Source organism: Monodelphis domestica, chromosome 4, assembly GCF_027887165.1.
Source record: "Monodelphis domestica isolate mMonDom1 chromosome 4, mMonDom1.pri, whole genome shotgun sequence".
In the NCBI taxonomy this organism is placed as follows: domain Eukaryota; kingdom Metazoa; phylum Chordata; class Mammalia; order Didelphimorphia; family Didelphidae; genus Monodelphis; species Monodelphis domestica.
The window spans coordinates 438204437-438217314 of record NC_077230.1 but is presented as its reverse complement, the minus strand read 5'-3'; the positions used below and the strand labels follow the sequence as shown (position 1 = coordinate 438217314).

Genomic DNA, 12878 nt, shown 5'->3' with positions numbered 1-12878 from the left:
AGTTAAGTGACTTTGCCCAAGACCACTCCATTGGGACTGAACGAGGCTGGACTTGAATTCCAAGTGTGCCGACCCCAGAACCTACACCTTCTACTGAGCCCCCAGCTGCCCCACCGGGTAGCTAAGAGCGGGGAGGGACCTTACTTCAGAAATGCCCCCTCCATTCCCTGACCTGAACTTCTCTATCGATGGTTTTCAGGCAAAAGGAGTCTAGAGACTCCAGGAAAAGGGAAGAAGGAGAGGCAGCAGACATGGCAGACCCAGGAGGCTGTGTCTCCTCACCCCCCTGGGCTCCTCAATGGGCGTCCCTGACTCCAGCCTGTTGGAGGATAGTGAGATGGATGGGACAACAGATGGGGAGTGGCTGGAGGGACAGTAGCACATGTGACAGGGGCCTACCTGAGGTGACTCAGGAAGGGCTGCCCACCCCACTTTAGAAATTCCCCAGGAGAGGACAGATGAGCACTAATTGGGAGAAAACTAGAAGGGAAATTTGCTCCAGGACAGTCAAGAAAAGAGGCCCTTTGAGGTCCCTTCCAGTGGCCAAACCCCCCAGGCTGACAAGAGTCTGACTCTCTTGTTGAAGGTACAGATTGCCATTTGGAGGAATTCTGGGAAAGGTCTATGTCACTCATGGCGAATCTCCTGGTCTGAGGCCTCAAACTCTGCTGTCAAAGATTACACCGGGGACAACATCATCCGCATCATTCTGGCAGGGCTCATCCTCATCAGCCTGGGAGTCTTCTTGGCCGAGGCCTGGCACAGCCAAAGGGGGTCCTGAGAAGCAGCCCAGGACCTCCCTGCCAGAGGAAAAGCAGAGTCAGAGACTGGCTGGAGATACATTGGCCAAGCCTTGGCCAAAGAAGGGAATTCCGTGTAAGCTCACTTTTCTCCCAGAGGCCCTGCTGCCCTCTGTTCTCTCCTGTTCTCTTAACAACGTGCTTCCCTGGTTCTGGGCAGTCCTTTACTCTGGCTGCCACGTGTTCTCACCTGTGCCAGAAATAAGCATTCACACCATCTAGCGAATAAAGGGGAAACATTGGCCAAATGGCTGCCATCCAGAGCGTGACTGTGCCTATATCTGCACTGTTTTTAATGGTAGAGAACACACAGTTTTAGCTTGGGTGGGACATCTCTGTCTCCAAAAACGTCCTAGTGGACTTCCTGTGCCGAGCTGTGGCCAAGCCTTCCAGCCTGGTACTGGACCGACCAGCCACAGATTGTCACGGGTCCCCTTGGAAAATGAGGGTGAACACAAACATCCCCGTCCTCAGTCAGGTTGTATAACACACATCTCCAATCAGGATGGTCACATGATTTGTTCCTCTTTCATTCAGTAGGCACTAAGGTGTCAAAGGGTAGGAGGGATCCAAGGGACGGCCATGATGGCCAACATGAAAAGGGAGCTAAGAGGAGGGATTTGGGGAAGGAGGAGAGTACAGCGTTGTATTGATTCACCAAAAGGTCAGGATGGGAAGAAGAGAGAGGAAGGAGCCCCTGTGAGGGGATGCCCAGGGGAAGAATTGAGGGATGGATGGACTGAACATCTCCGTGAGGTGGAAGAATACATTTCTGGAAGAGACAGAAGAGGGAGAAGTGAAAAACCAATAGATGGGGAGACCACAATTGTTGAGGATGGAGGTGGTACAAATGGCAAGGGCAGGACCATCTCTAGGTGTGGCTGAACTGGGCCACAGCATTATCTCATCAGATGGGAGTAGATGGAGGAATTGAATGGTTAGAGTGCTTGAGGTAGAGACAAAATATATTGTGAAACCCCCTGATGTGAGTCCAGGAGTTGGGGAGGGCCAGATATTGGAACCATTGAGGAAGGAGGGGAAGGAGTTCGGGGCTGTAGATAATGGCTGCCAGGATTTGATTGGGGGAAAGAGAAGAGTAGCCGGAAGCTCAAAGAAAGGCAACTTCCAAGTGACAGGAAGGGGAGAACCTGGAAGTGGCAATGGGGAGAGAAGAGGATGCAGCTGCCCCATCTCAACCAGTGACCAAGAGGCAGCCAGTTCTGGCAAGAGTGGCCAAGGAGGCTGAGGGAGCCGGGCAAAACCAGGATGCAGGAGGAGCTCGTGTGCAGAGGCAGTGGGAGAGGAGCAGATTCATGGGGCAGTAAAGGATGGTGCCTAAACGACATTCTTCTTCCTTCTGCAATGACCTCAGTAACCTCAGACTCAGTCTTTTCTCCACAAGGTACATAAGGACACTCCCCCAAACACCCTAAGCTCTCAGGTCCTCTGTCAATTCCATTCCCCACTCAGCTTTCTCTACACCCACAGCTGGTCATACCCTGGAACCTTCCATAACACCGAAATGGACCACTTTCAACTCTACAAACTCCAAAACTCTTTTAGCCAGTGAGAATCTTTCCTATCTCCATCTTTCTGTGTCAGCCTTATGAGGTCCAATCGAATCCCTCCGCTCTAATCAGGCCATCCCTCACCCCTACCCAAAGTCCTCCCTTCCCCATTTTGTCCTCCATTTCTGGAAAGCAGACTTTATTTTGAATTTTCTTTTTCTCCCTTTAGGCTTGAGCAGCTTTTTTTTCACGCGTGGACAGGTTCTTCTTTTCTTTCCGGCCTGTATTCTAGATTTCTTCCCCAGGAAGATTCCCCAAAGCCTGGTTCTTTTGCATGGTTCTTTTTCCTTTGGACACAATTTATCCGAACTAGCTGGGCTCTCTTCTATACTGGACATGAGTGATTTGGTGATGGGTCTGTGCCTGGACCTACTGACTGCCTATGAGTTTCTAAGCAAGTTTGGAATGCTGGAACAGATAGAATTGATTCCTACAAGTTAGTGCAGGAGAAAGTCGATGATGCAGCTTTCTTATGTCCAAGGAACTCTCCTCCTGATAAGAAGGGCTCAGTCTCAGCTGGCCCAGATCCCCTCTTCCTCAGTGCAGGCCACAGACATACCACAGGATCCCGTCCTTCATGTAATCCCCAGGATAAGAGACCCACCTTGGGGTGCAGCCACAGAAGAGAGAAGAGTCCGATGGGAACAGAGCATTTCCTGACAAAAGTTAATGCATCCACATTGTGAAAAAGAAAGCCACCTCTACACCAAAGTGCATTTGGATTGGAATACAGCTCTTATAGCTGTGGGAATGTGGCTCTGCCCTCTGGATCCCATACATTGCCAAGGCCAATCCATTGGAGTCATCAAGCCCACAGTCCTGGATGGAGGGGACAATGTGGTCCAGCCGCCCCCTTCCTTGCTGTCTGATCCTACAAGATCAGAACCAGACTGATCCCAGACACACAGAGAGAGGGAAGGGGCACATATGCCATATCTGCATCCTCTGTTTAGGAAAGGAGCGACTTGTGACAACCATGTTTGAGGAAATTGTCCCATGGGGATTTGCCTTCAAGAAATCCCCAAAGAGGGGGAGATGGGGGGCTCAGTGGATTAAGAGTCAGGCCCAGAGATGGGAGGTTATGGGTTCAAATCTGGCCTCAGATACTTCCCAGCTGTGTGACCCTGGACAAATCACTTAACCCCTATTGCCCAGTGTAAACCTTAAAATTTCTTAGACTTATAAATGTTGGAAATTTCACCATTGGGAAATTTCATACTTGAAAAATTTCCTATTGATAGTGAGTCTTGGCTATTGGAATGGGAACCCCATTGGCATGAGAGGTTCCTCCTCCTCCCTTCTTAAGATTACTTTAGGACAGAAACCTTTTGCTGAACAATGGAAAGGACTTTGACCTATGCTTAAGCATAGAACAGGAATTTCTTTGAGTCATGATTCATTTTAGAATTGATACAATGGAGATACTTGGAATGACAGAACCAAGTCTTGGAAATTGCAATCTCCACCCTACTCAATCCTAACAGGATTTAGGAAGGGCTGCAGCATAGATCAAAATTTAATTATTCCAATCTCTACCCTACTCAGGGTAACAGGATTTAGGAAGGGCTGTAGCAAAAGATCAAGATTTAATTATTTGAGAATATGACCTCCAACAGACATGTGCAAAGCCAGAGACCTCTGGGCGGTCCTGGGTTAAGCTAGAGCCACTATTGGCACAGGGAAAATGATGGACAGTGATTGGTAGATGTGAGAACTGAGGGGAGGGAACTTGGATGGTTTCCTTAAAGATAGAGGGGTCTGAGGACTGAAGGGTGGTTGGAGAGTTTTGGCTCTGAGTGGTTGGAGAGGTGCTCTGAGAAGCTTGCTCTGAAGGAAGCTGGAGGTGGAGGCCCCTGAGACTGTTTCTCCATTTTAGTCACGTGAGTAATAGGGACTGATCTCCTTTCTTTGCCCCAGCTATCTAAGGGCTTGGGCCTTTTAGCCCAGCCTAAAAAGAAGGGGTATTTAAGCCCTATTCCCTTTTCTCTCTCTCTCTCTCTCTCTCTCTCTCTCTCTCTCTCTCTCTCTCTCTCTCTCTCTCTCTCTCTCTCTCTCTAATTCCTTTCTTCCTCCTGTTTGTAATTAAACTCTATAAAAGGTTGACGGCTGACTTGAGTTTTCATTTAGAAATTACATAGCTGAATTCCTTGGTGACCTTAAATTAATATATATTAGTCTTTTAAAGTGATTTCCTTGTCACACCAGCCCTTACCACTCATCTGCATTAGAACCAATACACAGTATTGACTCCAAGAAGGAAGACAGGGGTTAAAAAAAAGAAAAAGAAATCCCCAACAGGGCCTTGTCTCAGATGGAACAATAAGCCATCAAGCAGCCACCAAGTGCCCCAGATAGGGGTAGGAGGATGACAGGAGGGAAGGAGGGAGGCTTACTTTGGGCATCAAGAAATTCCAGGAAGATCAGTGAAAGGAATGTTCCCCACTTCTCCATGCTCAGTGGACACTAGGCTTGAGGGTGGAGAAAGTGATGGCGTCATCCTTTCCTGTGGTCTCAACTCAACTTTGCTGCCTTCTCCTCCTCCCTCCTGTGGCCCAACAATCTGAGTGAGGCTGGAGGGCCCAGCATGACTCCCACAATCCCTCTCTGCTGTGCCTGGGTGAGTGCTGGGCCCTAGGATGGAGGGGAGGACAAAAAGTCTGAGAAGTGGCTTGAACAGGGGCTACCTGGGTCTTATGGGGATGTGGAAGCCAGGAGAGGCTGCCTGGACAGAACAGGACTCTGGGAGCTGTGCTGCCTCTGTACTGGAGCCACAGCAAGTTAATTGCATGGGGTAGAGCACAAAGGTAGGGCTGAAGATGGCGAGCCAGCATACCTCTAACCTGTACCTGGCTGTCAGGGCTGTGTCTTGGCCAGGAGATCACAGCTCCACAGGATGAGTCCTTCCCCTCAAAGTGCCCCTTCAGACCTTCAAGCTTATTACCGAAAGCTACCTCCAAGGTGGCAAATTTCAAGGCTGGGGAGGGGCAGGAGGGGAGAGAAGAGAAACCTCATTAGTGCCATATCTGTTTAACAATTAAATTAATTTCTCTACTAAAAGTATTATATTTTTATGAGGTTTATTAAGATTATTAGAAATCAAGGAAATAAGAAAAGCACATGCCTAGGGCACATTATCCCATTCACAGCCACTTACTACATCTTGCATGCCAGTTAGAGAGACGCCTGTGCTTAGAAGCGGATGAAGAGAGACAAGAAGACGTTACAGCCAGTTTAAACACAAATTGTGATCTCTCCCAGGTGGGAATCTCAGGAGATATTATAGGAAATTCTGGGAAGTACCAAGGACTTCTGGGGATTGAAGTCTAGGGTTCAAATCTCCATTTTTACATACCCCAATTTGATCTTTATTGGGAAGTTGCCCCAAAAAGGATCATGAAAACATAATCAATTAAAAGATTACAATAATTTGAGGATAAGAGAAAAAAAAGAACAAAACCAATAATTTCTGGAAGCATGGACAAAAAGCCAGTTAGGGGGCAGTCCCCTTTGGCATGAAAGTATTCATACAAATAAATGTTCAAATCAACCACACCCAAAGTTCATTTCTTGATCTTCTTGTGCAGCTTGTGGTCTGGAGGCATCTTTGTGGTGTCTTTTCCAAACAGTGCAGTTTCTGGATTCAGAGAGGTAGCATCTTTCTTTACCTAAAATTCTTCTTAAAAGGAATTTAAACTTTGCAATTTAAAATAATAACATTTTTACATCTGGGCTGAAGGGGATGAATCAGATGCTGCCTCAGCACAGCACTGGTATGAAATCTTTCCTTAGGCATAAACCAGCTTCCCAGCTGTAGCCCCCACCCCCCGGTTCCCCAGCTGTCCCACAGTCTGGGAACTTCCTCTTGGAATTTCATCAACATGGAACAAAGATGCTCAAAACTAGGTACCATACCTGGGCCTGGCTATGGCCTGTGACAGGGGATTTTCTAGGGCTAGAGTGATCCCAACAAGCCATGGCAGCCTGTAGTTCCTGCATTTGTATGAGCACATCCAAAGTGGTGCCTTTTTTTGTTGGCTCATTTCTTAATCTTCTTCCTGTGACCTTCTGGGCACCTCCACAGAGATTCTATTTTTAATACTGGATCCACTCCCACTTGTGCCTCTCTCGGTAATGCATGCTGAGTTCTCAGTCCACCAAAACTATGATTTCTTAGTGTGGAGTGATGATGCCCAGCCACACTGCCCCTGCCCCTGCCTTCCCAGTGTTCTATTCATGGACTTGTCTTTTCCAATCAATTGTAGAACTTGACTTTCTCTGCCCAGCTGCCACATTCCCATCATGCTTCAGAATAAGGGAACTGTTCTCCTAGCACTGGGACAGGGTAGGGATGGGAACTAGGTGGATTCCTGGATGCCCAGCTCTGCCCCCAGAGCCTTTTCTCCATCAACATCCCTCCCTGAGAAGGCTGAGGGGGTCACAAGGGGAGGGCAAGGCAGGCCCAAGAAGAAGGTGAGGAGAAATGCTTCTGGGGAGAGGAAGAGGGAAAGGGGGAAAGGCTGTGAGAGATGAGGATGAGGAAGGAGGAGAAGAAGGAGGGACCCCCCAAGAGAATGTGTCCAGAGGATTCTGAGTCCTGAGCAGTTCCCCTTCTCACTGGTTTCACGTGGCAGGTCCTGGGCCTGGAGTTGTGGGCAAGCTGTTGTCATCACATCCTGTGGCTTTTGTCACAGCCTCCTTCTCCTTTCTCCTCAGCCTCGTGGCAACTTGGATCACGGCTGAGGGATGAACATGTCCCCCATAGTGGCCTCTCTGATCTGGCTTGGTGAGTGCCTGGGCCCAGGCTGGGCTGGAGGGGAAGAAGGTTGGGAAAAGGTCCTGGCACAGGGGCACCATGGAAGGTGAGGCTGATCAGTGTTACAGATAGGAAGCTGGTTTATGCCTGGGATCTCCCCCTGCTTTTATGTGGGACCCTCAGTGGGGCAGCTGGTTAGAGTGGAGCAGAGGGGTGCAGCTGTGGACAATTGGACCTGGGAGCTGAGGGCATCTCTAACTGCAGCCTCTCCTTCAGGGCTGTGTCTGGCTCAGATCGCTGCTGCAGGGGCTCCGTCCCTCCCTTCAGTGGGCTCCTGCCCATCTTCCAGCTCAGAACAGAAGGGCACCTCCATGGCAGGTACCGCTGGGGGTGGGATGGGGAAGGGAGGAGGGGAGCACCTTGTGTGGGCTGGAGGGTGACTGGTTGGAGGACTTGGTTTGGGGCCAGAACAGCCCACTGGAGGGAGGAGCTGCCCCCAATCGGGTCTTTGATTGCCTTCCAGGGACCCCCAAACCCTTCATTTGGGTTGAGCCTGGCTCTGTGGTGCCCACGGAAGCACACGTACGTTTCTGTTGCCAGAGCCCATGGAGAAGTGGGAGTTTTCAGCTTTGGAAGGATGGAGGATGCTCATTTCAGATAAACTCCTCCAGAGAGCAGGCTGATGTCTGCTTTCCAAATTCAGTAGCTGCTGCAGGGAGCTACAGCTGTCGCTACTCCCGGGGACTCCACTGGTCAGAGCTCAGTGCCCCCCTGCAGCTGCTGGTGACAGGTAAGGAGGAGGCCAGGAAGACGTGGCTCTGGGGAAGGGCTTGTCCTCACAGCCCCTCCAGAGCCCTCTCTGGCTTAGCCCAACAGACCAGTTTTACGGAGAGCCCAGAACTGCCGGGCCTCTGGGATCCTCAATCCTTGTTCATTTCGGGGAAGCAGACTCAGCAATAGTGTCTTTGGTCCCTTCATCAATCAGGGGGCGGCCCTAATTCTCACCAACTAGACACACTTTCCTACTTCCCAGAGGCTGCCTATCAACCTTCCCCCCAATTTCCTGCTTTCCTGCTCAGACACTGGTGACCCCCTGGGCAAGTCCCTTACCTCAGTTTCCCTCAGTTCTCCATCTGTAAAATGAGCTGGAGAAATGGCAAAGCAGTCCAGAATGTCTGCCAGGAGAGCCCAAAGGGGGCCAGGAAGACTCTGAATAGCTGAACAAATAGAGCACCGACCACGAGGCAGGCACCATGCAAAGGGCATTTGACCCTCCCCAATGCCCTAGGAGGGAGGTACTGCTGTTATCCCCATTGTATTCTTAGGGAAACTGAGGCAAGCAATTGGAGGGACTTCCCCAGGATCTCTCAGCTAGTAAGTGACTGAGGCTCGATTTGCACTGAGGGCTTCCAGGTCCTCCTAGACTCCAAAGCATCCCTCATTGCAGCCTGCTGGAGGAGAGTCATGGTGGGCGTCAGGGGGCCGCAGGGGAGCTGTGGGGCCAAGCTCTGGCACCAGAAGTGTCCAAGAGGAACTGCGATGACCTCCAAGGCCTGGGCCTCCCCCATTGTGGAGTCCTCCGAAGGCAGGCTGGATGAGCACTAATTGGGAAAGAAATAGCCAGGAGACTCGCTGCAGGCCAGGCCAGGAGGGGGGCCCTCTGGGGTCCCTCCCACTCCGCTCCTGGCCAGGACACCAGGCTGGGGAGGGAGCCTGACTCACGGCGGGCCATTGGGGGAGTCCTGGGAAAGGCCGGGTCACTCTCGGCGGCTCTCCTCAGCCCTCTGTGCACATCATGGCCCGCGGCGCTCTGCCAGGGCTCGTCCTCATCTTCCCGGGCATCTTCCTGCAAAGGCCTGGCACAGCCAATGCGGGACCTGAGAAGCAGCCCCCCAGGACACGGGCCAGCCAGGGAAGCAGAGTCGGTCCGAGGCTGGGAAGTTTGTTGCAGCGGGAGGTTCGGGGGAGCCGTAAAGAGCTTCTCCAGGCCAGCTTGGTTTCATTCTGTGCCTGAGCTGAGCAGCAGAGCCTTGTGTGGTGATGGGTCTGTTGCTGGATCTCCTCACTGTGATAAGAGCCCCCAAACATGTTCAGAGCCTGCTCTGGGGCTGAGTGGCGTCTACAGGTTCCTCCTGATTTTCTCCACTGGGGAGGCACCCATCGTGGCCAGTCCTGTGTTCAGGTACTTTGGGCTCTTCTGGTCTACCAGGACCACCCTCAGCCCTGAGACAACAAGGACGCCCGCCTGGCTCCGATGCTCTTCTGGCCTAGTAGGGGGACACGAGACAGACTCAGGAAAACACATCAAAATCAGTACGAACTGGGGCCAGCTGGGGGGCTCAGTGCATGGAGACTCGGGCCCAGAGACAGCAGGTTCTAGGTTCAAATCTGCCCTCAGATACACACTGGCTGGGAGACCCTGGGCAAGTCACTGAACTCCCTTAGCTCGCCTTCCTCCTCTGCTCCACACGACTGCTTCTAAGGCAGAGTTTAAAGAAAGGAGCCCAGAGTCACTTGGGGAGAGGAGAGGAGGCCCTGGGAGCCGGGATTGTCTTGTAGGAGGGGGTGTTTGAGCTGAGCTTTGAGGGCAACAGGGAGCTATAGAGTCAGGGCTGCAGAGGGACAGCATGGAAGGCAGAGGCGACAGCCAGGGCAGGAGACAGGAGAATGCTGTGTGTGAGGAATGGTAAGAAGGTTCAATTGGCTGCTATGTGAGGGCCAGCTAGGCGGTGCAGTGGGCAGAAGGCCAGGCCTGGACTCACGGAGATCCCCCTTTTGGAGTTCAAATCATGCCTCAGATACTTATTGGCTTTGTGACCCTGGGCATGTCACTTCACCCTGCTTGCCTCAGTTTCCTCATCTGTCAAATGCGTTGGAGAAGGAAATGGCCAATTCTCCAGTGTCTGCCAAGAAAACCCTGAATGAGGTTGTGAGGAGTCGGGCAGGACTGAAGAAGGGAACAAGGAAAGCCGGAAGGAGTCCCGGCCGGGCCCCCGGTGTCTCAGCCCCTCTCAGACCTGTTTTCTGACTCTTCTCCTTTTCCTTCCCAGGACATTTCTCCCAACCCTCCTTACGTGGAGCACCAAGTACTGTGGTCTCTGCAGGAGACACAGTGACCCTCCTGTGCCAGGCGTCACCCACCTATCATAACCCCAAATTGATGTTCTCTCTGCTGAAGGCTGGGGTGCCCCATCCCGTACAGCGCCAGAGCCCAGAAGGGCGTGAGGCCAACTTCACTCTCCCGTCTGTGAAGGCTGAGGATGCTGGGAGCTACAGCTGCATTTACTCAGTGGGAGGGAGAGCATCATCTCCCAGTGACACCCTGCACTTGGAGGTGGCAGGTGCGAGGAGAGCCCTCGGGATACCTCCACCTCCCTTTCCCCCGTATGTGGGGCTGGTGGGGGGGCATGGATGATAAAATAGCCTCATCGGGCATTTGTGTGGCACCTTCTATGAACCAGGCACCGAGCTAAGAGCTGTACAAATATGGCCTCATTTTATCCTCCCCAAAACCCTGGGAGGGAGGTGCTGGGATTGTTATTGTTGCCTTCTGTCTTAGAATCAGCATTAAATATCTGTCCTAGGGCAGACCTGGAAGGGCTGGGCAATCAGGATTAAGTAATTAGCCCAGAGTCACACAGCCAGGAAGTGACTGAGAGCAGATTTGAACTCAGGACCTCCCATCTCCAGGCCTGGCTCTCCATCCACATAGATACCCAATTGCCCCTGGTGTTGTTATTATTAGAACTGGTAGATCTGAGGTAAATAGAAATTAAATAACTTGCCTTAAAATCACTCAGCTAGTGAGAGATTGAGGCTGGATTTGAACTCAGAACTCTTTGTCCCCAGGCCCTACACTCTGTACACGTAGCCACCTTAGCTGCCCTGATTGATGAGGGTGAGAGTGAAGGGCTTTAGCCACAGAAACCCTCCTCTATCCTCCATGACCTACAAGTCTTTCTCCCTGGTTTTCAGGTGGAAAGGACGCACATCCCCCCAAGCCAGGTAAGAGGGGGAGCAGAGGTGCCAGATAAGGGAGGCCGGGCGTCCGCATCTCCCTGCTTCCAGGCAGCCCTCGTCCAGCCTGGTGGAGGGGGGTGATGATGGGTGGGAGAACCAATGGGAGATGGTCGGAGGAACAACAAAGGGCTGGTCATAGCCCTGACCTGACAGGTGTCCAGAAGAGGGTGGGAGAGCTCACACAGGGCCATCCTCTCCCCTTTGGCAAAGTCCCAAGAGAGGCTGAACACTCACCGGGAGGCCAGGATGGAGGCCCTCTGGGGTCCCTCCCTCTCAGCTCCTGGCCAGAACACCATGGTGGGGAGAGAGCTTGACTCATGGTGGGCCATTGGGGGAGTCCTGGGAAAGGCTGATTCACTCACAGTGTCTCTCCTCATCCTCAGCTCAAGATTACACTGTGGGCAACACTGTCCGCATAGCTCTGGCAGGGCTCGTCCTCATCATCCTGGGCGTCTTCCTGGCTGAGGCCTGGCACAGCCAACAGAGGTCCTGAGAAACAGCCCAGGACCTCCCTGCCCAGGACATGGGCCAGCCAGGAAAGCAGAGCCATGGTCTGAGGACTGGGTGGTTTGTTGTGGGGAGAGATGGGGGGGGGGGGGGCCAGGGGAGCTGAAAAGAGTTTATCCAAGCCAGTTTGGTGTTATTCTGTACCTGAGCTTAACATCAAAGCATTGCCTGGTGATCTGTCTGTTGCTGGATCTCCTCACTATAATAAGAGCCTCTAAACATGTTCAGAGGCTTCTCTAGGGCTGAGTGGCTTCTACATGTTCCTTCTCATTTTCTCAGCTGGGGAAGCAGCCATTGTGTCAAGTCCTGTATTCAGGTCACAGCCATATGGAGCAATGATGGAGGCTTTTATTATGGGGTTATAATGTAATGGGGTTGCACAAGTTGTCTTGAGATAATGTTGTCTAACCAAATCTTTACTGTAACACTGAAATAGTGGTTTTAAAAGGGGGGGGTCAATGGGGTAGCTCAGTGGATTGAGAGCCAATCCAAGAGACGGGAGGTCCTGGATTCAAATCTGGCCTCAGACACTTCCCAGATGTGTGACCCAGGACAAGTCACTTGACCCCCATTGCCTAGCCCTTCACACAATTCTGCCTTGGAACCAATACACAATATTGATTCCAAGACAGAAGGTAAAGATTTTTTAAAAACTGAAGTGGTGTGGAAATATGTTTTTCCCCTAATTGCAGCACCAAGCGATGGTTAGATAAAGAATGAGAGTGACCCCAAAATGTGGGAAAATGAGTTAATATTTATTCCAATTCACCCCCTGAGATCCCATGTTACAATGGTTTCAAAAGAGGCTGCATTTTTAACTTTCATGAGATCCTAAATATCTATGAATGTAATATGTAATTGTGGGAAGCATCTTGGAAATAGCAGCTTAAAACTTCCTCTGTTGTCTTGACATTTATTGCCAGAACATGAAAGCTGTGTTGATGTAGAGAATGCAAAGAATTACACCCTCCTTGTCTTGTCATTTGATCCAGCAATACCACTACTGAGATTGTATCCCAAAGAGATTATATTAAATGGGAAAAGTCCTGTTGGTACACAAATATTTATAGCTGTGCTTTTTGTGGTGGCAAAATAAAATGGAAAATGAGAGGATGTCCATTGATTAGAGAATGGCTGAACAAACTGTGCTATGTGATGCTGATGGAATACTATTGTGCAGTAAGGAATGATGAACTGGAGGGATTCTATGTGAACTGGAACAACCTCCAG

The 12878-nt window shown here is 51.0% G+C and overlaps 1 protein-coding gene across 1 annotated transcript; it reads left to right on the top strand.

Moving 5' to 3' along the window:
- Positions 1-7535: 7535 nt before the first annotated feature.
- Positions 7536-10554, top strand: LOC130459033 (T-cell-interacting, activating receptor on myeloid cells protein 1-like; the record flags this gene model as incomplete). The annotated part of the gene is made up of 2 exons (XM_056826265.1): positions 7536-7911; positions 10172-10554. Coding segments are annotated over 2 exons (741 nt in total), but the record flags the coding sequence as incomplete, so codon positions are not given.
- Between the last annotated feature and the right edge of the window lie 2324 nt (positions 10555-12878).